The sequence below is a fragment of the Macadamia integrifolia genome, chromosome 13, assembly GCF_013358625.1.
Source record: "Macadamia integrifolia cultivar HAES 741 chromosome 13, SCU_Mint_v3, whole genome shotgun sequence".
Taxonomy (NCBI): Eukaryota; Viridiplantae; Streptophyta; class Magnoliopsida; order Proteales; family Proteaceae; genus Macadamia; species Macadamia integrifolia.
The window spans coordinates 10,728,744-10,756,477 of NC_056569.1; the positions used below are offsets into that span (position 1 = coordinate 10,728,744).

The window sequence follows — 27,734 nt, forward strand, 5'->3', positions numbered from 1 at the left end:
TTGGAACAATGAAGTCTTAACTTATGTAAAAGGGCAGGACAGAAATCAAACTTACAAAACTGTGTAAATACAAGGTAAGGAGTACAGAAATTTTCAGTCTACTAATTGGTTTACATCATGAATGCATGAAACTCATAACAAATGAAAACCAAATAAGAAATAAACCAAAATAAAATCGTCTGTCATTGTAATTGCTATCTAAATGATTTCCAGTTCTGTAAGGCATGATAATTTTGCGTATGAACACCTTTATACAACAGAATGTTTGTTCATCAAGACTTCAATACTTCACATCATCCTCTTAGGGGCTGGAGTCATGTAATAGTTTCATAACAAGCTTGACCTGCAACAAAAGAAATAATGAAGCACCAGATTGAAGGATAAAACTCTGAAAACTGAGCCATAAAAAACTGCGGTTCCCATATTTGAATGGAGACATCTATGTGGTTTTTGTTCCACCTATAATACTGGTTACCTTTTGACTCATGCTGAAAACCCCATCATAGACCCATTCCATCTAAAAGTCTAGAGTTTCTACACCTGTAATCATTCTGTACTTCTATCAATCAATATTATATAAGATAAAAAAATATATATTATACCATTTAGAGAGGAAAATATACCTAAAATTCCTGTTATAAACATTCATCATGTTTAGGGATAATCCAAATTCTTTTAAACAAGCTATCCAATAAAACAACTTGTGACAAGTACACACCTCATCTTTCTCATGCACCAGAAAGTCCTGAATTGCTTTTCTAAAACCTTTATCCAGAATGTAGTGGCAGCTGTAAGTTGTCACAGGAAGATAGCCCCCGCTGAATTTTATGTTCTTCCTAAGCTCCTGCCTCAACTTTCTCTAGATTCATTTCAATAGCTGCTTCTATAGCCTGGATGATGGTACAATGACTATTAGTGAACTTGTGCCTAGGTGTTGAAATTATATAAAGTGTGAAGACAAAACTATTAGAGGTATCCTATTGACATGGGACCTAATCCATGATTAGTATTTCACACAAAATTGAATTCTTAGATCCCCAAGGGAATGTGACAAAATGATAACTAATTCTCAGATTTGTCATGAAGATGAGATTTTATGTCCAGAGTCGCCACCTAGCCGCATGGACAAGGGACTTTGCTGATGTTTCCTGCAGAGTCAAACGTTTGTGGCTTCTAAACTGGTCTAAATCTGAGCCTTCTCTACAACGACCCACCCATGATAACATATTCTCAGATTTGTCATGAAGATGAGATGTTATATCCACAGTCTCCACCTAGCCGCATGGACAAGGGACTTTGCTATTCAAGGAAAATTGCAGAAAACTATTACTCAGGATAATGATTCAATTTGATTAACTTTTTCTGATGTTTCCTGCATAGTCAAACGTTTTTGGCTTCTAAACTGGTCTAAATCTGAGCCTTCTCTACAACGACCCACCCATCGCATGGATGATGGTTGCTTTGTAAGCTTTCCCAAGTTCCAGATCTAATATCCTTCAAGGATTTTTTGAGGTAGTCAAAGATCTACCAAATAATATTGATCTTAAGCAGTCAAATAATGAAGCTACTGATAAAACATGATATGCATGGAAATGCAGTTAAATATTTCCCCCACCAATTATGTCAAACACTAGTTATCATCTCAATTAATGAAATGGGAAATCAACACCTGATAATAACATGCTTCAAAATGCAAACTTGGATAGTAGGCTTGTGGGAGACAGCCCCATAAGCTCCCAAACAAAGTATCTCCTCCAATAAGATTAAGAGCTCCTGCAACAAGTTCATCTTCCTCTTCCACAATAATGAGTAACACTTTATCTCCCAATTTTGCTCCCATGTTGTGAAAGAAGTCCCTAGTTAGAAAAGCTCTACCACACCTACACACGATTAAATAGAAACACGTAACAAAGCAAAATGTGTGACATATATATAAGCTTCAAGCCATGCAAAAACATACAGTGTTACACTTAAGCTGCTATTTACTATTTAGTGAAGGGTATCAAATCAGCAAACATAACATTCCACAAATATATCACCTAATGAATGGTTCCAGCCAGATAGGTTGGTAGGCTGTTTATTGACTGTGGAGGCACAAATTGGGACTCTAACCTCTCTGTACCACATCTATTCAAAAAGGGCACAATTTTTCCAGCCATTTGGAGAGGGGTTATCTATCCACTGAGGGAAAAAAGGAACAAAAGAGTAGAAAGGCTGTAAGAGAGAGAGAGAAAAATGAAAAGAGGAAAAGATCTCTGGCTAAAGTTGTACACTCAGTGGAGTTTCATATGGCAGGCTTGGATGATATTCTGAGTTTATTCATGGTTTATAAATCTGATCGTCATATTAGATTTTATAAGTCCTTTATGTTCGGATTTCTGAGTTTTTAAACCTGCTATTACTGCCATGCGGTTACCACTTTGACCCATGTTTCAGATATTTCACCTCTCCTTTTGGGTCATATGGTTGAATTGAGTAGTTTGTCTTTAATTTGCAAGTTTTATTTTTATACCCGATTCATCCCCTTATTGGGTTGCCGCTATCCAACAAGAGGCTGTCTTTACTAACAATAAACCACCAACCTGCATTCTACAGAATCAAACAAGCAAATTCAAGATGCCAACACTTATATTATTCATTCTATTTACAGGAGATGGCTCAAAATACTAAGAGTTCAGATTGTCATGGAAGAAATGAATGAAGCCAAATCAGATAAGAACTACATATAAGCTTTTAAGTATCGGTATTGGGCAGAATACTGGTGAGTCAGCAATAAGGACCAGACGGGCACCAATGACTACACTCAAAGGCTCAAAGCACAACAAAAGTAAAGCAATGCATGCACAACGTTTTGGAAGGAAATGTGATTTACATGTAAAATATTCGACTCTACCTTGATATAGTGCTGGTTGAGCTCTATGTTCTTAACTTTGTCATGTTTTACAAGGTTGTATGCGACATAAGTGGCAGCTTTGTTTCCATGACTCATGAATCATGATATAGAGATAGATCATTGAGTAACAAAGTGTAGCTCTTTTAAAGTTTTTCCATTAATAAAATTTACAAGGAGAGAAAAACACTCTCCTATTTTCTTCTCCTTCTCCTTCTCCTTCTCGCTGTAATATGCATACCAAGTGCCACTATGTAGACCTAGACATGGAACTTTAGTATCTAGACCAACAACAAATGAGTAATGGTAATCATCCCAAATGGAGCTGCATGGGGTGGGGAGTAAGGATAAATGGAAAGAGAGGTATAAAGAAGGATAAATAGAAGGATATATATTAAGAATGACATCAAAATCATAAAAAGTATCAGGGAGGGAAATTGAAAAAAAGGTATTAAGAATGACATCAAAATGCTGAAAATAAATTGCACGAACTTGTTATCAGTCGTGTTCCTATAGAACTAGTAGAAGGAATCCCAGTGTCTTGCCCGCCATCACATTAACATGACAGATGAAGGTAAGAATTCTTATGTAAAGCCAAAATGAGAAAACAGAAAATCAAAATATCAGCCAGCAACGGTATTCATGTCACACACAAGGTTGCCTAATCTCAGGTAACATAACAGGAAATTTTTATCGGCATTATGAACAGAATCACATTTCAATCCCCTATCAATTGCACAAGCACATATTTCCCCGTAAAATAGAGGCAAGACAATAATGCAAATCACGATGCATAATCAAGCAAATGATGCAATGAAAGCCGAAAACAAATAGATAGAATTCAGGAACCGGCACATCATTTCAAACTTCTGGCCTAAAAATCAACAAAATAAAACAATAATCAAACACAAATTAGAGAATGAAAGCAAGATCACACAAACACCAGCTTAGCCTGATTATTTCAGATACAGAGAAGATGAACTCTTCATGGTTGTCTTTATTGGCTTAGAAGAAGCATAAGGATATATGAGATGTGGTGGTGGATATAGAGAAGAATAAGACATAACATCATTTAGAGGTTTGGTAGCAAAAGTGAGAACAACTAATGGAGACACAAGTTCCTAACTTACAATATGTTAACCAACTGTAGCTCTCCAATTTGTCACTAGTAATTCAAGGAGCGATGCCTAATTATCAGTGGCAATTCTCAGCGCAAACTGCCTAGCCCAATTACAAGAAGGTTGTCGTCCAGAAAAAATATTAGATAGGCTGGCTCACGCACAAGGTTCAAGAATTCTGTTTCAACCCTGGTCGAAATCAAGATATACCACTGAACTAGCACCAAAATATGGTCCATCCTAGTGAAATAAAAAAAAGGAAACATTGAAGACCTCTTAATTTGCATGCTGTATCATTTCGACCAATGTTGAAACTGAAATATGTCACTGAAATTTCGAACCATGCTCAGGCATGAGTCCAAGAACCAATCAGCTTCAACCCAAGCCCACCTAGGCTACCCAATTGCCTGATTAACACTTCATATCATATATTATACTACAGAAGTTTGTCAAAACTGACTTAAGTTGGCCAACTTACTTCCAATTCCATGAGTATTGACAATATTTTCTAGGACACAGCAATGAGACAGTGTCCATTGCTTTCCTTTCATTCTGAGTAGAATAGAAACAACTTTCAAGAATGAGCCTACAACACAGCATCCTACTCAAAGCATCTCTTTTCTTATCTCCTACAAAAATGCTACATAACATGAGGAAATGTTAAAAACGAGAGGAAAAAATGGGTTCATTGATAGGGTTTGCTCATGAGTAATGAACACAAATGATGTAGTCAATGTTTTTAATGTAAAGCAAAAGTTCTAAAAGTGGAAGAGGAGAAAGAAAGTTGGAAAAAAAAAAAACCATAAAAAAAAAAAAAAAAATGAAATAGTGACAAATGGATTAGGGCCTCCAACCTAATTAGATGGAATAAAAATCTTTAGTGTGATTTAGGTCTGGCCTTTAGAGAAATGCAACTTTCTCATCCTCCGTCTCTTTAGGCAGTCATTGAATAATATAGTAGAAGATAGTCTCTTCACTCTGATATCAGGGTTATGGAAGCAAAGAAATAGAATAATTTCTGATGACAAGTGAAAACACTTTTGCCCGATTCACATGGGCATAAGCATATTCAATATAAATTTTTAAATTCAAACTTGGTGGACTCGTTGCATTCCCAGACCTCTATTTGGGATGATGGTGCTTATGTGCAACTTCTTTTTCTTTCTTTCTTTTCTATTCTTTTGGAACCTCCTCTTAGGACAGTTTTGAAATACTATAATCTAACACCTTTTGTTTAGAATACAGAATGTAGAAAAATTTCCACCAATATAAAAGATATTAAATGGTCCAAACGTGAAATAACATTCCAACAATATGAACTTGTATAAAGTTTGAACAAAGCAGAAAATATCAAAACATAGAATCATATATTTGATGGAAGAAGATATACAAGCCAATAGTGATACAACAATTATATGATTAAAAGAACCAGAAAGGGAAAACAACTATATAACAAAATTTATTTCAAATTAAAGAGATTAACAACAAATACCTTGATTTCATCACCATGGAGACGTTTCATTTTCAAGTTTTTGAGTAGAAATCTGCATAGGCAATATTGAATTGATATCAGTTATCTCAAACACAGTAAGTTCAACAAGCTTTCATCCTCGTCAAATCCAAGTTGACTGTGACACATTTACCCAGGGCTTCAAATAGTATCATATACTAACCTTTTTCTGCTCTTGACGTATATTTTTCCTTTTGCTTTGCTTCATGTCCATCAAGAAGTCATCAAAACTGCGCCATATAACATTGAATAATTTAAAATTTTCAGAAAGAAATTATGCAGTTGCATGTGCAAGGCTGGACCAGTATGACCCAATCTGGAAAATATGGAATGTGGATCTCTCTAATGACCATGTACAAGTCATTTATCCACTAGTAATGGTCCCTCGGCCCACTTTCATGAGTGGCAGAGAAGTTCTCTTGGAATCAACCCAAGCATTGATGCCGTTTTGTTTGGGTGAGATTGGCTGAGAGAGACTAGGGATGAAGGGAGGGAGACACGGGCGGGGAGGGGAAGGGGAATGCGTAAAATAGGGGCTCGTGGGTGGGGGTAATGATGGGGCGGAGGCGGGCTTTCGAAGGAGAGCTGCAGAGGAGAATAGAAGGAACTAGGGGTAATTCAAGGGTTTTAAATTACTAGCGGAGAAAAAGAAGAGAGGGGTTTGATTTTCTGGGTGGAAATAGAAAACAAAACTGACATTTGACCATGGATTACTATCCCCTTCACTTAGAGGTGGAGCATTTTTAGTGTAAACTTATTTTTTTCATAAAGGCTAACAGCAATCTAGTCTTTCTGGTTAAGCATATTGCGTATGAAGCAATGCTTAGGAAATCTTGGTTTAAGAATACGTCTGATTTGTATACAACTATGAATGCTATGTAGTCTGGTTTTTCTTTCTTTATATTAAAAAAAAATTAAAAAAGGGGGAAGAAGAAGAAGAGTTTGAGAGCAAGTTTATGGAACTATGAATGCTATGTAGTACCTTTTACATTTACATTTTCCTCCAATTAACAAATGTCATTGTATTATGAATTAAAGGGTAAAACAAATGTTCCCTAGTAGCGTGGCCTTAATGTCCATACAAAGAGGCAGCGAAATGATACCTCCACCCCTGTTGATGCCCATATTGTTGGTGTACGATGTCTTGTATTCTGTCAAAGTTTAATCCAGGGAGTACCAGTGCAGCACCTCTATAGGGAAGTTGTGTACTTTCCGGATTAGGGTTTTTCGCTATATATTTGTAGCGAGGGTTTCTTTCTCTGTAATGCAAGCAATACTGAGAGGTGTGAGGGATGAGTGTTGTAACCCTATTCTCCATTGATAGTGAAGCAGGATCTCATCTCACCAGGGACATAGGCAATCTTGCCGAACCTCGTAAAATCTGTGTGCATTGCTTGTTCTTGTTTTTCCATTATCTTCTGCATCGTTTTAGGGTTGCGTTTCTACATATATGCACCCCTTAATTGGCCCTTGCACTGACGCAGGGACCACGTGACCAAGGAGCATTCTTTTTCCCCAAAGAAAAGAATTATTTCCAAACAATTTAAAAAATCTTTCTTCCCCTGCAGACATTAGAATTTTGCAATAGGCAACCATTGGGGTGGATTGCATAGAGGAAGCCAAGATTTGAGCCTTTTGTTTGTCTATAGAATCCAAGGATACCTCTTCACCCTGACAAGCCCCATTAGTATAGAATGTAACAGGATATCGCTGTTGCTCAATGCCTAGCGACTAAACCTACTTGTCCACATAAGGGAGCAATGGTCTGAGCTCTAAATCCTTACAGAATACCATATACCAACTGAACCTGAATATACATGGATAGTATATAAAAGTATAAAACATCATTAAGCTTAATTATTGACCTGTTATGTCAACCAAGCTCACTTTCTCCAGGTTCAGGTTAGCATATTACCATTCCACAATTAGACCCTCCCTGTTCAGGAGACACTGAGACTAAACTGAAGCTGACTTGACCCAACCTGGATAATTACAGAATGATCAATCCAATCTGCTGGATTTTCCTGGGTTCAGACTTGCATAACTCAAGGAGATTAAACACAGTACCTGCATTTGGGTTAAAAGAATTTTCTCATTGAGTTGGGAGCCCAGTTGCCCTACTCTGTATACCTAGAAAGAAAGCAAGAATCTATTTGACAAAAAGTAAGCATAAGAAGTCCAAACCCACTACCCCATTCATTTTGTTTGACCTTACAGGGGCTCTGAATTCCTGGAGTTAGATCAAACATATCTAAGTTGGACCCCTCCCCCAGGCGGGCAATTCCAAACAGACAAAACAAAAAATACCCAGCTACTTCAGTGACTCTTAAAGTTTCTCTGCTGCACATAAAATCATAGGAGCGACAAACCATTGAAATGACCATCTAATGATGTGAAGTCTTCTAGCATTGAAGAAATGCCATAGTTTTCCTTTGAATATTTCCTCCAACCAGGAAAGAAATGGAAAATGTCTTCTCACAAGATTCTGTCAAGATTCCATGAATTCAAGTCATCAGTGCAATAAGATTTCTATGATTTAATCTTGAATTAATTTTTTATGGCAGTTTTCTGTTGTTTTCAAAACAGAGACAGATATAAGAGAATTCACACAATAAATCTCCAGAAAATTTTCTTCCAAAATAAAATCAAAATCCTCATAAGTCAGGTCTGGCGGAAGTGTCAAACCCAGAATTGTCTCAGCACAGTTGAGTTCTCAAAGCCAAACTCACCAGGATGAGTTCGTAACAGCCAAGGATTACTTCTTTAGCTTCCCAAATCACAAGCAGAAATGAACTGATTCAGATGAGAATGGAGTTCTAGTTTCTTACCCAATGTCAGTGCAGACAGCCCTGACACATCCCCTTGTGATTACGACAGGTGCTGCTCCCTAGTCCTTCCCTCCGTCTCACCTCCCGACCAATCGCCATCACCATATCTTGCCCCTGCAAGCTGCCCTGACTCGCACCCAACCATCGCCTTCTTCTGCTCCTTCGCAGCTTCCTTCGTCGCGTTTCGCGAAGACCCTTCCTCGCCTCCGCCTCGACCAGAGAAGATGCTACTTCACCTTCAATAATCCCTCCAACTTTACTTTATGGAGTGGGGCCCTCAACCATACACGTCATCATTCGCTTCGACAACCGATCGATGGCTCCCTCAAACTCATTCTCCTATCGGGCCAACCATCAACCCCGGCCCATACTGAACTCAGTCATTCATTCGGTCCGACTGGCCAAGCGAACTTTTGAGTTTTGACGAGCCATATTATCTGGGTAAACCGGATGGATCTCATACGAAGAAGTCCATCAGGCAACCATTTTGAACCACTTGCTCGCGCGGGAATTTAACCGACTAACATTTCAAGATTACCGTTACAGAGTTACAGCAAGCAATGTGGATTGAAGATCAAATAGATTTTGCCTTCTCTCTCTCTCTCAAGAACTCGTTAGTTTCCTTTCTGGGTTAATTTGCCGTGTGATAATTAACTGAAGCAAGATGACCGTTAGAGGTAGAATAGTAGAATGTGGATTGAAAAAATCTAAATAAAAAACTGAATGGATCAAAGAAATCCATACGAGCATAGGATTAGTAACTTTACTAACCTGAGTTAGCTTCAATCAGTTTCCTTTTCTGATTACCTTCTCTTCCTTTTTTTTTTTTCTATAAATACACTCATTGGGTCCATTCCTTCCCAATTGAATCATTCGTTCTCTCTTCTTCAGTGAGAATTTCAGGGTTTTTCTGATAAGCAGTGCTTTGTGTTGTGTTCGTGAGATCAAGATGGGTCTGAAGAGAAAGACAGTAGAAAGAGGAAAAGAAGAAGAAGAGGATGATCTATTGAAACTGAAGCTGTGGAGTGATACATGGGATGTGATGAAGAAGCTGAACAAGAGTGACCTTGATCATCACCTGAGAAGAGTTATACTGCCAGGTGATCAGGTGAGGAAAAATGTTATCCCATTCCTTTCTGAATCCGAGCTACAGGAAGTGGAAGGGAAGAATGAAGGACTGATGGTGCCTGTGGATGACTTAAACACTGGAACTTACTATTCGTTGAGTTTCAAGAAGTGGGAAAGCAACGGTTCCTACAGACTTGGGCAGCGCTGGATTAGCGACTTCGTGGAAAAGAGAGAACTTCACAAGGACGATGTGTTCGGCATGTCTTGGAATCAATTCACCAGGGGTTTCTGTTTTTCAGTCATTAAGAGAAGTCCGGCTTATCCTCCACCGGATCCTTCTCTCTGCAAATTTGCACGCAAACAACTTCGCCTCAGCCCACCTACGCCTGATTTGTTCATGGATGCATTGGAGAGCTGCCCATGCAAAAACTAAAAAAAGAAGCAGAACTGGGTGCGGTGGTTGCTGTTAGAAATACACAAGAAACTGATGATCATGGATTTCTTTCCTTTTTTGCTTTCTTTTGTAATTCTGTTTTTCATATACAGATTATTCATTGATTGATTTTGGGTAAACATAAAGAAGTGGAACATGATTTAGTTTCTTGAGAGATTTCTTGTAATTACATACATATGTGTCTGAATTTCTCACTTAACATATTCTGCCATTCAACTAGCAGGTTTTCTTTACCTGCATGTTCACATTAATGTGAAGAGAAAAGGATAGAATCAATAGGATATACTTCTGTCAGTACGGTACAAGAAGGTCACTGACCCCACGATGCTAATTTTTACTATGATCTATATTTACAAGTAAAATCCAGGATCTGAATACAGATACATCAAGTCCCCTTAAAATTAAAGAAAGAAATATGATCGTAATGGCAACAACAAAATTAAGTGGCAATTTTGGGTCTCTTTTTCTGATAAAACAAATGTTAATTAATGTAGCAGTTTGAGATGTGGGTGTCAGCCTTCAAAACCCAAACTCAGTTTGAGATCCTGATTGTAAGCATTTTGAGCCTCCTGCATGCAGGCCAATTAACATATCAATCAAATAATAAAAGAAATAACAACTCAAATAGATAAACAACCCCTTCCATACGTTAAGTCAAGGAGGACCAAAACTAACTCAAAACTAACCTCATCTGCTCCAAACTGAGTCCTACAAATAGGATAAACTGTATCTAGCAATATAACTCCCTAACCGATAGCTAATGGATCTCACTAACTGCTTGATTAAAATGCCAATTTTGTGTATACCCTTTTGGCATAAAATTTGGGCCTCATAATCCAGCCCATTACAAATTAAACACTTAAAACAAAAGCCCATAGTATACACTATCAAGCCATTACAAACAAAAACACTTAAAACAAAAGCCCATAGGTTTCACTTCTTTCTTTCTCTTTTTTTGGTTTAATTAAGGTTTCACTTCTTGATCATTAATTTTTAGGTAGCAGATTTAATTTCCTATCTGGGATTTAAGGAATAGCTCACCTTGTCAACACTCTACTAAAAAAGAAAAAAAAAGGCTCAACTTGTCCACATGACATTGTTTCTTGGAGGCCAAACTTTGTGCACATAAGTTTTCATTGTCCATGTTCTAATCAATGAATTAATTTATAGGGCTTTTATCATTTAATAGTGAGGGTGGCACAATGGTAAGGTTGCTCATTGAGACCTAGTGGTCATTGGTTAGTGTACAAAAAAATCTCTTCATGAAATGGGGATACATTATGAAATACCACAAACTCCACAATAGCAAAGCCTCGTGCATTGGGTACTACACACTTTTTTATCGAATGATCAGTTTATCAATATAATTACTATAAAATTAACTGAATGTCACTATTTGGTGAGTTAATGACTATATAGGACTATCAGAGGAAATTATTGGTGGTGGACCCCTGTTTAACAAGCTGAGACAAATGATAGACACCCTTGCCTTCCCCCATTTAACTTAGAGGGTAAAGAACACCCACCATTCCCTCCTAAGTCAGGGTGCCACCATTCCCTCCTAAGTCAGGGTGGGCATGGCGGGTAAGCATTGACAATCTCCTTCAGCCTAGGCTTGGTACACGTGTTCATGGAGTAGCCATGACTTCTTTAATAAGCACAATTTACCTCCAATGAGGAGAGGGGGAAAAAAGGCACAGTTTACCCATTGTTTAAGCTTGATGGGTTGTACTTCCAATTGCATATTCCTTCTACATTCGGTTATCTTGTATGAGTTAGCTTACTCAAGAGTGAGTGGACCTCGGCGCATTGGTTAGGTTGCTCTATTGCATACCAATGATCGTGGATTCTAATAAAAAACAACCTATCCATGAAACAAGGGTAAGGCTGTGTACATTATGACCCTCCCCAGACCTTGCAATGGCAAGAGTCCTATGCACTGGATATGCCCTTTTTAAGTATGCTCACTCAAGCTCTATTTGATTGTAAGTAATGGGAAGGGAAGATGAATAAAATCAGTTTTGTAGGTGTGAGATTGGTTGAGGGAGATTAGGGGTGAACGGAGAGACATGGGCAAGGAGGGGGAGGGGGAGGGGGATGCATAAAGCAGGGGCTCGTGGGTGGGGGTAATGATGGGGCGGAGGTGAGCTTTCAAAGGAGAGCTGCGGAGGAGAAAAGAGGGAACTAGAGGTATTTCAGGAATTTTAAATTATTAGCGAGAAAGAGAAGAGGGAGTTTGATTTTTCCGGCAGAAAGAGAAAAAAGAATTTGGAGTAGGAGAGCTTGAGGGAAAGTTACTGTAATGAGAGTAATTTACCCATTATGTATTATCTTTTGCATTTATATTTTCTTCTTATAAACCACTGTCATTGTATTATGAAGAAAAAGGAAAACAAATGCTATAATAGCACAGGGCAGCGAATTGATACCTCCACCCCTGTAATACTCTAAAAACCCACCCCTATTGATGCCCATATGCACCCCTTCATTGCCCCTTGCACCGATGTAGGAACCACGTGACCAAGGAACGTTCTTTTCCTCAAAGAAAAAATTTGTTTTTAAACAAATGACTACGAAACCAAGGAGTCTTTTTCCTTTCAAAGAAAAAAAATAAAAGCACACATTACCCATTGTTTAAGCTTGATGAATTGTCTTTCCAATTGCATTTTCCTTTTACATTCATTTATCTAGTTTAAGCTTGATGGATTATCCTTCCAATTCTTGCTCAACTCTTCCTATACGTGCGATACACATTTTCAAAATCCAAGGGTTGTGAAAGTCAACAACAATTGGATTGAGAATTGGACAAGAGTTGGGAGAAATTGGAGAGGAGCCTTGCTTATCTTGGTTTATTAAAGAAAAATTTGTCTTTCATATTTCATGATATCAATATCGAGAAAGCATAAGATGGCCAAAACTTGACTTAGATATTCCCCTGTTCTCCAGAATTGATTTCCTTCAACTTTATTAATCGATGTAACTTTTGATGTTTGAATACATGTACATAAAATAATACTCACAAACGCTAGAAACGTTTTTTATGAACACTACCAAACGGCCTCTTATTATCACATTACACAAATTTAGTACTTATTCTTGGCTTTACTCGGCAGTTTCCCTCCTGTGAGCTTGCAGCCTCTCCTTCAGCTTCTTACTCTGCTCAAAGTTCTCCTTTCTCTTTAAGGCTTTCTGTGAAAGAAATGAACATCCAACCTTTAAACCCTAAGAAGGAGCTACAAGAAGCAGCAGCGAAACAAATACTCCCCTGTTCTGCAGTCAGTCTTCCTTTCCATTTTGAGCTATATCCCAAATTCTTACTATTTTGACCCCTTGTTTACCAAAACTCATTTAATAGATGTCAAATAAACAGTGAAGGGCAAAAATGGAGCGGCAGACTGTTTAATGCAATAACTGTCCCTTATATGAAAGACTTATATAAACAATAGGACTCACTTCTTCCCTGAAACAACGGTCGAGCTTAATTTTCAGGTCTGTACACTCTCCAAAGAATTTTCCATCAGGATGGTCAACATGACACTTTTGGAACAGTTCAATAATCTACAAAAAGGAAACACAGAGAAACAACCAATGGTAAATGAATCCCTTCACTTTTAATCATTTGATTTGTGAGAACAATGTCTCAACAATCAGATAGGATCATTAAAACAATTAACAGATTGTTCTGCGTTTAGAAATATAGGAAAAATCATTCAGAAAATTTGAATCCCGAGTCACAAGAAAATCATTAGTAAATACGAACATATTGTAAAACAACAAAATGAATATAGTCTATTGTCATGAGAGAAACCAAGAAGCTAAACTTACATCAGCACACATTGGGTGCCTGTGTAATGTCAAAGGAGGCATTTTCAGGGAGCAACTGGGACCCTAGTACACTGCAAGACCAAAATAAGCAGCCATGTTTAAGCATTTGCATTTAAACTCAAGAAGTATTCAAGCATGCTAATTAACATAAAGGGGATGGAGGAAGAGACTAAAAGGAGATTAACAGTTAAAATAATCAGCTGAAATAGGCAACCATTGGGGTGGATTGCATAGAGGAAGCGAGGATTTGAGCCTTTTGTTTGTCTACAGCATCCAAGGATACCTCTTAACCCTGAGAAGCCATCGCATGAGTACAGAATGTAACAGCATATTGCTGTCACTCAATGCCTAGTGACTTAACCTACTTGTCCACATAAGGGAGCAATGGTTTGACCTCTAAATCCTAGCAGAATACCATATACCAACTGAACCTGAATATACATGGATATTCAAGAGCTGGATTCCTCATTGAATATTGCTCAAAGTCTAGTCTTGCCAGGATTCAGAATGTAGGGCTTGGTGCAGAAATTGATATTAAAAAATAAGTCATCCGTCTAAGAGTAAAGCTGTATTAATGTGCAATTTTAATAGTTTATCTCACCTGTTAGGGAGGAACCATAACACTCTTAAGCTCACAGATGCTCCTAAGACCCAACGTTGGAAAAATTCCCTCTTCCCGAAAGAGGTAAGATTATTTTGGTTCAGAAGATTGACAAATTCATCCAACATGTTTTCAAACTGCATGGTCTCTAAACCTAAAATTATAAGCTTATTTGATCCAAGAATAGTTAAGAAGAAAACCAAGCAACTGACAAGCGACAGCAAGATAGCCCAGGCCATGGACCTTGGCATTTTGCAAACATATAAATTTTGAGTCAAGGTGTATCTTGTTGATCATTAAATAGACAACCTGGGGTTTGTGATTGGATTGTCAATGTGTCTCAGGATTCAGAAGTTATTTAAATTAGCTCCCTCTATTTCTAATACTGAATCATTCACTCAGCAAATAAAATAAATAAATAAGTTACAGGAACCCTTTATAAAAGTATAAAGTGTATAAAATATCATTAAGTGTTAATTCTTGACCTGTTATGTCAACCAAGCTCACTGTCTCCAGATTCAGGTTTGCATATTACCATTCCACAATTAGACCCTCCCTGTTCAGGAGACACTGAGACTAAGCTGAAGCTTACTTGACCCAACCTGTATAATTACAGAATGATCAATCCAATCTGCTGGATTTTCCTGGGTTCAGACTTGCACAACTCAAGGAGATTTAAACACAGTACCTGCATTTGGGTTAAAAGAATTTCTCATTGAGTTGGGAGCCTGCGCAGTGATGCGGGTTCAAGTCCTGGGAACCAGCCTCTCTGTAAAGGGGGTAAGGCTGTCTACCTATATACCCTCCCAGAACCCTGCTTAAGTGCTGGAAGCCTTTGTGCACTAGGTAACGGCCCTTTTTTTTTTGGGAGCCCAGTTGCCCTACTCTGTATATCTAGAAAGAAAGCAAGAATCTATTTCACAAACAGTAAGCATAAGAAGTCCCAACCCACTAACCCATTCATTTTGTTTGACCTTAGAGGGGCTCTGAATTCCTGGATGCTTCCCTCCCCTTCTTTTTTGTTTCTTTTATACTTTGACCAGTTAATTCAAACAATCTAGGTTGGACCCCCTCCTGGCGGGCAATTCTAAACAGACAAAATAAAAAATACCCAGCTACTTTAGTGACTCTTTAAGTTTCTCTGATGCCGTAAAATCATAGGGATGACAAGCCATTGAAATGGTCATCTAATGATGTGAAGTCTTCTAACTTTGAAGACATGGCATAGTTAGTTTTCCTTTGAATATTTCCTCCAATCAGTGAAGATCTGACCTGAGATTAGAGATAAAGCAACTGAGAAAATTAAATTATTCACTATAATCAACGATGGTTGTCTTCAACCACACAAAGAACCCCATTCTCTAATAACTGAAACCATAAACCATTCCATTAACTGATAAATATGAATAATACATTTATAGGATTGGAGAAAACTGTTCTATATCTATCTCTTAAATAAAATTTGGACTCCAATCAGGAAACTAAAACTAGATCCAGCCTACTACTGCACTTAATAGCAAACATCCTACATGTGAATGAAAGAGGGGGAAAAAAAGGAATTTCTGAACACTAACTTAGATCAGAGAAAGGAAAATAAGAGAAATCTAACCAAGACGTAGCCCATTCCTGCCTGTGCAAACTCCGAATTATCTGTTCAACAAATTTTTCGTAGGCATTAGGGGAACACAATAGGCAATAGTATGCTGGATACAATATAGTAGCACAAGAACACCGGAAGCCAGGAGCAAAATTGGATGGAAAAATGGCATTTGTCTACCCAAGATAACGAAGTATTCCACAGGCACTCTCTGCTGGGAGTTCTCTCAACTTGAAACATGGTCCAGGCAAAAGGTTTTACAATATACAAGCCACACAATTCGTATTATCATCAATAAAGATAGGAAGAGGCAAAAAAAAAAAAAAAATTGCTATTTAAATGACTTTCAGTTCCGTAGGGGCAAGATAATTTTGTGATTTATGTTTCTGAGATGTTTTTTAATGTAATGACAAGAGTATTGAAAAGACAAAGAAAGTTGGAAAAAAAAAAAAAAGCAAAAATTTAAAAAAAATGAAATAGTGACAGAAATGGATTAGGGCCTCCAACCTAATTAGATGGAATAAAAATCTTTAGTGTGATTTAGGTCTGGCCTTTAGAGAAATACAACTTTCTCATCCTCCATCTCTTTGGGCAGTCATTGAATATATAGTAGAAGATAGTCTCTTCACTCTATATCAGGCAGGGTTATGGAAGCAAAGAAATAGAATAATTTCCGATGACAAGTGAAAACACTTTTGCCTGATTCACATGGGCATAAGCATATTCAATATAAATTGGGTTCGAATTTAAAATGGTTAAACGTGGTGGACTCGTTGGATTTCCAGACCTCTATTTGGGATGATGGTGCTTATGTGCAACTTCTTTTTCTTTCTTTCTTTTCTATTCTTTTGGAACCTCCTCTTTGGACAGTTTTGAAATACTATAATCTAACACCTTTTGTTTAGAATACAGAATGTAGAAAAGTTCCCACCAATATAAAAGATATTAACACGGTCCAAACGTGAAATAACATTCCAACAATATGAACTAGTATAAAGTTTGAACAAAGCAGAAAATATCAAAACATAGAACCATATATTTGAAGAAAGAAGATATAATAGCCAACAGTGATACAATACTTATATAATTAAAAGAACCAGAAAGGGAAAACAACTATATAACAAAATTTATTTCAAATTAAAGAGATTAACAACAAATACCTTAATATCATCACCACGGAGACGTTTCATTTTCAAGTTTTGAGTAGAAATCTGCATAAGCAAGATTATATTGATATCAGTTATCTCAAACACAATAAGTTCAACAAGCTTTCATCCTCGTCAAATCCAAGTTGACTGTTACACATTTACCCAGGGCTTCAAATAGTATCATATACTAACCTTCTTCCGCTCTTGACGGATATTTTTCCTTTTGCTTTGCTTCATGTCCATCAAGAACTCATCAAAACTGCGCCAAATGACATTGAATAATTTAAAATTCTCAGAAAAAATTATGCAGTTGCATGTGCATGGCTGGACCAGCATGACCCAATCTGGAAACCCAGACCAAGAAAAACCGAGTATAAATCAGAAATCCGGTCCAAAATAAATAATTAGGGATTTTTTATTTACTTAGGGTTATCTTTGTACTTTGAAATTTATATGGGAGTTTAGGGAGTGTTGGTAGAGTAGGAAGTTTAGTCCAATTTGCTTTCTAAATCTGTTTTAGATACGCATGGAGTGGTTCTGTTCGGTTTTGTTAGCCTATATTTACACATTTCCGTATTACTGTATCCATTGATTATTAAAAGAAATGAAGAAATACATAGTTGTTGAGTTTGCGTTTGTGTGCTGCAGCACAATCTTTTTGGCTGGCTGCTTCTCTTTCTCCTTTCTACCCTTCCTATGCTCAACCCTGTCAAGTCCTATCCTGGGTAAGTTCTTCCTATTCTTTTTTCTTTTTCTTTTTTTTTCACTTTATCATTGTTCATATTCTTCCTCACTTTTCTTCCCTTCTTTTATTTTCTTTATTTTTTCCTGTCCATTACAACTGATTACTCCAAAAGATCAAGCTGTTAAGTAAAGAGCACAACCATGAATATCAACATAAAACAACACCCCCCACACTTGCTAGCCCACACACATACATAAGGCTTTGCACATGACAACATCACGCGGTACCAAGGGGGCACAATAACACATAACACAAATTCCTCGCACTTAACCAGGGATCCAACACCCAACTCTTGGCTTCGATAATATGCTACAACCAATTATCCTAAAAGCTCAAGCTGTTAAGTAAGGGCCACAACAATGTATAGAATATACAACAGCACCATCGTTGATGGTACCATTGGGTTGAGAACAAAACTTAATTCAGTTAAACCTTCACAGTTTGGATTGACATTTGGAGGCTTGATTCCCTACCTGGTACCTACTCTGTAGTCCCTTTGTAAATTGCCAACTTTGGCCAGTTGGTATCGTTGTTATATATTAGTCTTGTTTATTTTTCTCTCCTAATAAAATTTAGTTTTCTACTTTTAAAAAAATGCATATTTTAAGAGCATTCGAAGGCCTCGGTGGAAGTGATCGGATCAGCTAGTATCATGCCAATTGATGTAGATTGCCAATACCATGTCAACAGCCATATTGATATTTAAAAGTTTGCAGTTAACAAGAGAGCCAGACCTTATTATCACTCACCTTCTATAATTACGATTTTTCCAATGGTACTGCATTCCTATCCTCTGTAGAAATCCATGTTCTTTCATTTCATGCCACTCATTTTCAGATGGAAAGGTAATGTGAAGTGATGAGACCCCAAACTATCAAAAGACAAAAGAAAAATTGTTATGGAACAAGACATTGAAAATTAAAGAAAGCATCCAACTTGTGGACTCTGCTGAAGAACAGTGTAATCCAGAGGAATTCTTTACTTGATTCTGTAAATCAAACTTTTCGAACAAACACCAACAAATACAGAAAAAAATGAACAGATAAAGCAAAAATGACAGATTTAACATGGTTCACACACCAATGTGATATTCTACATCCACGGGCGAAGCTGAAGGTGATTCACTATGTTGGAAGAAAAGTTTACAATGGAGATCTCCCAAGGACACCCAAAAAATTTCAGTTAGGACTCTCACCCAGAAACCCTATGATGCAATACCAAGGGTTTACATAAGGAGAACCAAGACCAAGGTCGACCCAAGTGGCTGACTGGGTCGACCCAGATCTGGTCCAAGTCAGCCCACGATTTGGGCTGCTGATGGGGTTACTAATTAGTCATTTAGTTAGTAATTTAGTTTCTATTTTGAAGTCTTAAATTAGTTTCTAATTTTCAGTCTTAAATTAGTTTCTAATTTTCAGTCTTAAATTAGTTTCTAATTTTCAGTCATAAGACTTTCTATTTTGTAAGTTTCTATTTTCAGATTTAGTAACTAGTTGAGTTTCTAATTTTTAGTTTCCTATTTCAGTTTTTGGAAACTAAAGTTAGTTTCTATTTCATGTAACCCCTATCACTATTATAAATAAAGCTATGGCTCTTTTAATGAGCCACGATTTTTACAAACTACATGGTTGCTGCTGCTGTTTTCTCTGCAAGAGAATTTCCTTGTGTCTGATCAAGGTATTGGGTTTGGTGTTTGATCCAAGCGACTCTTTGCGGCGAGAAGTCCAGGAGGTTTTCTTCAAGTTTCTTATCCTCTTTCAAGTTTATATTCAAGGACTACTGCTGTCTAACACTGCTATACGGACCAGGTATTTAAAAGTCTAATTCTGCCCAGAATCTCCTTAGTTTTCACAATCGGTTCCCTGTGACCTGAAGTACTTCCAGCCCTTGGTTTGAGCTGTAATTTTGACTGAATTATCCACCCATAAAGGGCCTCCTTCGATCCAAATATCAGGTCATTCTGACCTGTGGTTCATGAGATACAAGAAATCTCCACTTTCTTGTCCTGTAGTGCTATCGGTTCTGATTTCAGACCTGAAACAGAGTTCAATTAGTTGGAGTTGCTTGTTGTTGATTATCTGAAGACTGATTATGTTTGCTGAATGATATTTGGACTTAGTTCTGTTTCCTAGCTATCCTATCTATATAGCTATATTCTGATTTCAGAATCCCTGATTTCTGGACTCGACAGACTCGATTCCTAGTTCTGGTTTTAATCAGATTTGACCTGTGCCACTGTTATGCCTTCACCATTGGTTGTTCTTTGGTTTAAAAGTTCTTGCAGATTGAGACTTGGTTAGACCCTTACCCTAGTCTACATTACCCTAACTCGAAAATCCCCAAATCACTCTTGTTTCTCTCTATCTTGCACAACAAAATAATACAAACATATATACGCATCCAAGACGGGTCGATCTATCGGGTCACACCAGCAATCTCTGTGCTTCTTTTACTTTGTGACCCCAGTTGACTAGAAACCCATCAATAACATAAGTGCATGCATTCCTGTATCAAGAAATTTTGTGAACTGACACTGCCATAAACTATGCTTGAACTAAATGCTTCTTTGTTGGTTCTCCTAAAAGGTACTGACTAGTAATTTTTTTGTACAGCATGTATTTTTAAGGCTAGACCTTTAACCACTCATGTTTTCCCAGCCAATTCCTAAAAACTAGATTCACTATTCCCAGGAAAAAAAAGAAAAATGAAAAAGGGAGGTCAAAGCTTTTTTCATTATACAGCCATTCTTGTTGCAAGGAGTCTTGCACCTTTTTTGGCAGTTAAATGCTCTATTTATTAAAAGAATACTGTTGTTGCAACCATTTCAACAAATAAATGATATCTAGAACAGCTAAAAGCTCAGTAAGCATCTCCAACTCCCAAAGATTGAGGTTTCTTCTCAATTTTGGCTTCCAACCCCTCCCCCCAGTGATTAATATCTAACCACAAAAAAACAAAACAGAAATGTTCATATTCACTATTCATGAAAAAAATGAATAATATCATACATAAAAGTCTCCACTTATATTTTCCCAATTTTCCTACTGTCAATTTAGGACAGAAAGATTTCTACCCGTTAGAAAATCACCCAGTCAAATTTCATTGAGGAAATTTTTTTGAAGATCGGCATATGGTCTAACAGACATCCAGTAGCCATTTGTGCTTATAAAATACCCCTTCAAAATTCTATTCCACTGTTCGACAGCTCAACAGCACCTACTTTTGCACATGTAAATCCATACCAAACATAAATGAAAGGGTAGAGAACTTTTTCTGTGAAAAACAATTGAAGATCATGTCATATAGCCAGAAATTTTGTAACAAGGTAATAATTTGATGCATCAAATGAAGTGACAAATTGGTTCAGAGAGTACCTTAGCAGTCAGGTCTTTCAGTGCGGAAACTAACTTTTCAAAGACCTGATCCTTGAACCAGATGTTACGGATTAGTATCCTCTGACCAGTCACTGGAGTAAAAGGAACACAACATTGTAACTTCGGATAATAACTAGATCCAAAACTGTAGTAAGCATCTGCCCAAGAATAGTCAAAGACAAATTCCCCATAAGAGTGGCTGCAAGATTGAAATTAGAATTTATTGAGCAACAAGCAGAAGAGAAGCAATGAAGTGCAAAAACAAAAACATGAATTATAAAGGAAAAAAAAATTCTTACACAGCCATGCAAAATGAGGAATCTTTGAACAGTGCACCTCATTCAGCCATGTGGAAGAATGATGCAGTAAATCCCACCATCGGACATCTAGGGGATGGTCTAGTTTGGTCATGAGTCAAATTTCAGCCTCAAATTTAATCATCCTACCATGTATGTTCATGCACCCCCCCCCCCAAGTTCTCATGTGCAACCTTGTGGTAATCCTGTATTTTTCAATGCTTTGTTTTGCCATTATGCCAGCTGAAACTAGGCTGAAACTTGACATGTGATCAAGGGACCTAAAGGTCTACTGTCCACAAAATTTCAGCCCAATATGAGCTGCCACGTTGCATTGCAAAGTTTCGACGTTTTACATGACTACAGGAAACCCTTTCTACTGATAAAATAAAAATAGAAGTAAGTGAGATATATCAACAGTATGCCAAGTGATGAACCTTTTAAGATAAAGCGGAACAACACCTATGATGTTCTCAAATTCATCCTGAGCAATGATATGTCGTGGAACCCATCCCGTTTCCTGAAATGTTTTGAGATAAGATGTCAACAGAGCAGTGAAAGGATTAGCTTGATGTATGCTAATCACATGTTGAGAAAACCTAAATAATTGTCGATAGAACCGTTTCCTATGAAAAGGAAGAATGGGAGGATGCAAGAGAAAAGCTACATAGCAAAATTGACAATGTAGGGTATATGACATGCCAATTGAAAAGGCCAACTTTACCGACCGAGCAATTTCATGGTCCCAACTCCCAAACCATGATTCACTCTCGTCATTCACCACCCTCCATTCACACAGATTGGCACATTCAAGTTTAATATAACTCTTAACTCATACTTTGCCCCATCACCAATTAATCTACAACATAAACTGGTCATTAACCTAAACCAATAGCAAGAAATGCTTTTCAAAACCACATTGAATTCTTTCATCGAATCCAAAGAAGATTTCTTTCCTAAGCATTTCTTTCCTTTGGTTATCCCCAATTCCCTCTAGTTACTTCTATCTATAGTTTTATGTTCATCTGTTTGACGATGTTCCCTTAACTTGCTAGTTTCCTGCATAATATTCCAAGTGCCTAATGACTTCATCGTCCCGAAACTTGAACATCGTGCTCTCCTCAGTTCTAAAACAAAGAATGGAAAATAAAACCAACAATTAAAAGGTCAGATGAAGACCCAATATGTTACTGAAAATAGTTTACTCAATGAATCTAGGGCAATACTACTAGGAAGGGATTGCAGGAAAGGCTTAAGAATTTTCCTTTAGCAGGTTTAACTAATAACCCTTATAGGTCCCCAAACTAGGGTTTACTAGAGGGTGGGGAATAAGACAGGAATATAAAAGAGAAATAGGAAATCAGGCTCTGAAGATTTTAGGGAAATGTAGATTACTAGTAAGAACAACACCACAGCCTTATTCCAACTAAATGGGGTCAGTTACATGGATCATTCCCCTTTAAAGCCATACTTATTACTAGCTCTAAGCTATGCATTTCTTTTCTCTCCACTTCTATTAGAGTCATTTTAGGCCTACCCCTGGCTCTTTTAGCTCCTTCAATCTGAATCAAATCACTTCTCTGTACCGGAGCATTCAAAGGCCTCCGTTGCACATGTCCGTACCACCTCAGATGACTTTCTCGCAGCTTAGCATATATCAAGGCTACCCCTAAATTAGCTCAACTTTGTTCACTCCTTATTTTATTCTTTCTAGTTTTACCACTCATCCATCTCAACATCCTCATCTCAGCTAAAAAGTTTATCAATATGTTGTTCTTCACAGCCTAACATTCAGCTACATACATAATTGTTGGTTGTATAATTATCCAATAAAATTTTCCTTTGAGTTCTAAAGGAATACATCGATCACACAACACTTCAGACGCATCCCCCCACCCCACTTCATCCATCATGTTTTAATACATTGTGCAACATCACCCTTTATTTCTCCTCCTTTATTTATGATTGAGCCAAGATACCTAAAATTTTCACTTTGTGGTAAATCCCTAGCATCAATTTTCACCACATCAAGAAAGACCAATAAAATCAAATAAGAAGAAGAATAGTACAAAGTAAGAGAAGGAGAGTAGGAATGTCTTCTAGGGTATCACATGGGGGCCTTCCTTCACCCCAAAATTTCATTAATCATCACATATTCCACTTTCATCAGTTAAAGCCAACTTGGCCTCTTAAGACTCAGACAGCGACCCAAGTTATATTAGGATCAAATTCTCAAGTAAATAAGACTTTTATTACTAAGACAAAGAAAATTCCTAGAAATAGTAAAATAGGACTTCCTTTACTTAGCAGTCTTTAAATTTACTACAGATAATAAAATAGAATTTACAAAAATAAAAAAATCCAGAAGTATTTAAATATAGAACTGGATTTTTTAAACTGGTAAATTAAAAATGAAACCCAAATTACCCAAGAAAAGGGGGCCAAAATTACAACAGAAACCCCATGGACATAAATCGAATTTCCCCCATGTTTTTGATATGTGAAAACAGCCCAAAGATAAGCTCATCACCACTAAATCCTTAGCAGGCTTGGTTCCACACTTGTGAGCCGTAAAAGATAATAGAGAAAATGTACAATAAGAAGCATTCAGCTCAGTGCATTGCAATCATTAACCATTACAGTATTTGGATGATAATAGCTAACCTTTACAGCACAACCTGACTCCTCTAAGCTTGAAAGGAAACCATGAGTAATAAACGGATTAAGGTTCTGTGGTCCTGTAGCATCCAGCGCACATGCATCCCAACCATCAGAAGAAACCTCTGAAATTGAAGAAACCACTGAAAGTGATATTTTCTGGGGTTTCTTCTCACATCCTGTCTCTCCCTATACAAGAGTAACAGAAGTATAAAACATGGCGAGGAAAGTAATGATAGATCCAACACAGTAGAAAGGGCAAAAATGTTAAAAAAAATAAATAACACCTCTGGGCCTGGCCCTGTCAGATGAAACTCCCCCAGTGAAAGTTCCATCTCATGTGGCTCCACAGTTTTTTTAGGCCCCCAAAATATTGCATTGATCTTAGATAGATGCACAGGATGTCGGAAACTTTCTCCAAAATGTGATTTTCCCTACTATTCAAATATTCAAGGTCAAAACTTTCATTTCATTTCACATTTATAACCAAATGGCTAGCAACTTGCAATAAAAAGAGTTTACTGAAATTGAAAAAGAAATGTTACAAAACAAATGAAAAAGCATAAATACTTTTGCTTTTGGTACAGACCAAGGGTAACCACAATTGCACATCCATCAAATAATTGGACAAATAATAAATTGATCTCAATAAATCAGGGAGGGGGAGGGGGAGGGGGAGGGGGAAGCCAAATGTTGCAGCTTCTTTTTTCTCTTTCTTCCTAAGTGAAACCCTCCAATCAAGAACAGTTTCTCTCTGAACTGCACACACATAGATGAACACACATATGCTGATATGCACCATGTTAAAGTTCTCTACATACCGGAGGGGTAGTTTGTCTTTATCACTGTGGTATAGCTGGCAGCTAGGAGTTCTTGTTAGTGATCACGATATGGGGAGTAACTATCGTGATATCATTTTGTTATTTCCTGTTATTTTACTTTCCTTTCTTAGTTGTAATTGGAGTTGTATTCTAAGTAAGAATCCTAATTAGATTACAACTCAAATTTCTGGTTAATAAATAAGGTACTGCCCCCACGAAGATAGACAATGTATTCAGAGTCTAACGTGGTTGCAGATTACTAGGTTATTTATTATAACATACCAAGCGAATCAAATGATAATAACCTATCTTCACTGTTAACCTCAAGAAATTGCACGAAAATGAGCTCATATGGAGTGACCCGGACACTTAATCTCTGTAGATCAACTGCATATCAGACATGACAAAGGAAACAATTACTTGTCCGGATGACCTGTGTCACCAAAATTTGACAACACAAAAATTTTTTATCAAATATAAATTGGTTTCCAACAAGCTCCACCTAGGAAGGACTTCTTAGGTGGCCCTGACCCTGGTAGCTGCCATGTGGTAGATTTAGGTGGGGCCCAAACTTTGTGAGTAGATAGAGCCCAAAGTCTCCTACTCACATCACAAGTTTCAACCAAAATGGAATTGGTCACATGGTGAAATAAGGCTGCAATCTTTTTGAAAAATGATCAAAATATTAAATTTTTAAAAATGATTGAAAACAAATAGATTGGCTAAAGATAGAAGGGAAATTGCAATAAATGGGAGGTATGTGATGGAATTTGGCTCTGAAATTTGAAAGTGTCCAAGCCAGACAGTACCCTATCTATCCAACAATTAGAATGCCACATGAGTAGGGGAGGATGGCCTCCTAGGTGGGCTGTGTAAAAGACATTCTGCCCTATTTTTCTGTTGACATAATAAATGATTTTATAGGAAAGAGAGACACCTAGGTTCTGTAGTCAGAAACACACTCTGTCGTAACAGTCGTAGGTTAATTACTATGCAAAATACTTATCCTTTTTTTTTCTAACTAATCTGTAGCTCTATGAACTGGACAATTCACACACCTGATACACACCCAACAGTTAGATTGTCAGACCCAGACATGACTATGAAGAAGAAAAAAGAACCCTCCTCCCTTTCTGCGAGTAGGAAAGTGTAATCTAAGAGCAACAACGAGCTTCCGCCAGACAATTGGACCACTCAATGACTCAAAACTGATTTTGTTTAAAAACAAAAATCAATAAATTTTTCCGAACATTGTCTTATACCCTAAGTACCATGATGCAGAACTTACGTTCCAACTCATCAAAGATGCATTACCTCTTTAGTACATTTTAGCCAAGACCCTCTATCCACCTTTGGGCACATGTTCCGGTATCCTATGTTTTGGAGTTAAAATATAATGGAGTCATCTGACTCCACATATAACCCTACCCTGCTCTTATACTTGACCTGTAGAACATAGCTCTTCAGTTTTTTGTTTCCATTTCTACTCTTTTTCCTCAGCAAATGAAAGTGATTTTTTTGGGGGGGTGCGTGTGGTGTACCATGTAAAGTAGAATTGAGTGTTAAGAAAACTCCAGCACAAAACACAACTTCATTGTTTGACATGCATACATGGTCCTCATCTTCAGGACCATCAGAACCTAACTCCGTGTCTCACAACTAGAGCATAAAAGCTACGGAGACTTCTTCCCTTCTACATAATATTGACATCAACAACATACAAAATTTCATCTGAGTCACCTTCATCATCTGTCTGTTCCTAGAGGAGACATCATAATCCTAAAATCTGATCACTATGTTCAAAGGGATGATCAACTGTCCATCACCCACTAAGTCAGGTTCATAAGACTCTAAATTTTTCTCTTCACTCTTTCTTTCTTTTTTTTCTTTTTTTTTCAAATGCACCCAGATGGTTTTTTTAATTAGCAACAAAATACAGTAATATTCTATGGAACAGAAAAGATAGCTACATAATATAACAAAATCTGGTGACAAAAAACAAGAATAATGGAAAACAAAAAGGAAAGAATTAACAAGCTTATCCCCAAGTAAAATGTCACCACCTCAAAAGATGTACCCTCACCACCAGCTTCCAAAGCAGAAATTTCAACCAATGCCAACCCGCACTAGAATATTAGCAACAAGACATCTCCCTTCACCTCCACCACCGCCAGTCTCCCCCACATCATAGACACCATCCATCACAAATAAAATAATATAGCTTTAAAGAATGATTTAAGACAGTGAAAAGACTCGATGATTTACAGTCAACGAAAGAGAAGACCAAGAAAAAGTGGAATGGTAGGGAAATGCCGCGTCTTTTTCCAGAAATCAATAACAATTTGATAACTAAAGGCATACCATATATACAATCATACCAGAATTTAAAATGTACTCGGAGAGAAATTACGAGACAAAACCTTGACTAAATTATCTCAGTTTGTATTCACAAATGCATTAAGATCACAAATCAGAAACAATAAATGGAGGGAGGGAATGGAAAGCAACTAAAATCGCTCTAGTTATGATCACAACCTAGCGAAAGAGAAAGGTTGAAGATGCTCACAAGTAGAGATAGAGTTTGGCCAAGAAAGGGAGAACGCAGGAGCTTGGGAAGTTCTGTTGGAGAGTACCGACCGCATAGTACTGACATGGTCGTCGTTCATTCACTCTCCCTCGCGATGCTTTCAGTGTTTCCAGAAGAAAAGGCAAAAGGTTTCGTCGTTTAAAAAGTGATGCCACGTGGCACACCTGAGGCCAGAGTAAAGAAAATCAATCTATTTAGTTATGGGAATTACTAG

The 27,734-nt window shown here is 37.4% G+C and overlaps 2 protein-coding genes across 2 annotated transcripts; both read right to left on the bottom strand.

Annotated features, from left to right (window-relative positions):
* On the bottom strand, nt 1-27,659 carry LOC122059333. Its single transcript, XM_042622059.1, is given in 15 exon segments — nt 1-343; nt 476-551; nt 719-814; nt 816-890; nt 1,670-1,880; nt 3,383-3,430; nt 9,780-9,784; nt 17,052-17,102; nt 17,232-17,298; nt 18,534-18,655; nt 21,159-21,357; nt 21,892-21,974; nt 24,119-24,301; nt 24,400-24,546; nt 27,500-27,659. Coding segments are annotated over 14 exon segments (1,425 nt in total). The 5' UTR covers nt 27,587-27,659; the 3' UTR covers nt 1-343; nt 476-500.
* Nucleotides 12,807-16,167, bottom strand: LOC122059332 (COX assembly mitochondrial protein 2 homolog). Its single transcript, XM_042622058.1, has 4 exons — nt 15,904-16,167; nt 13,694-13,764; nt 13,322-13,426; nt 12,807-13,057 (listed from the first exon to the last, which is right to left on the bottom strand). The coding sequence occupies exons 2-4, from the start codon at nt 13,733-13,735 to the stop codon at nt 12,971-12,973; spliced, it is 234 nt and encodes a 77-aa protein (XP_042477992.1). The 5' UTR covers nt 13,736-13,764; nt 15,904-16,167; the 3' UTR covers nt 12,807-12,970.
* Nucleotides 27,660-27,734: the final 75 nt, after the last annotated feature.

What these genes read in the sequence shown, in the direction of transcription:
- LOC122059332 (XM_042622058.1), bottom strand. Translation starts at nt 13,735, where the DNA reads ATGCCTCCTTTGACATTACACAGGCACCCAATGTGTGCTGAT. An exon ending in GGCACCCAATGTGTGCTGAT is followed by an intron (nt 13,427 to 13,693) that starts GTAAGTTTAGCT and finishes TCCTTTTTGTAG; the next exon opens with ATTATTGAACTGTTCCAAAA. An exon ending in ACCGTTGTTTCAGGGAAGAA is followed by an intron (nt 13,058 to 13,321) that starts GTGAGTCCTATT and finishes TTTCTTTCACAG; the next exon opens with AAAGCCTTAAAGAGAAAGGA.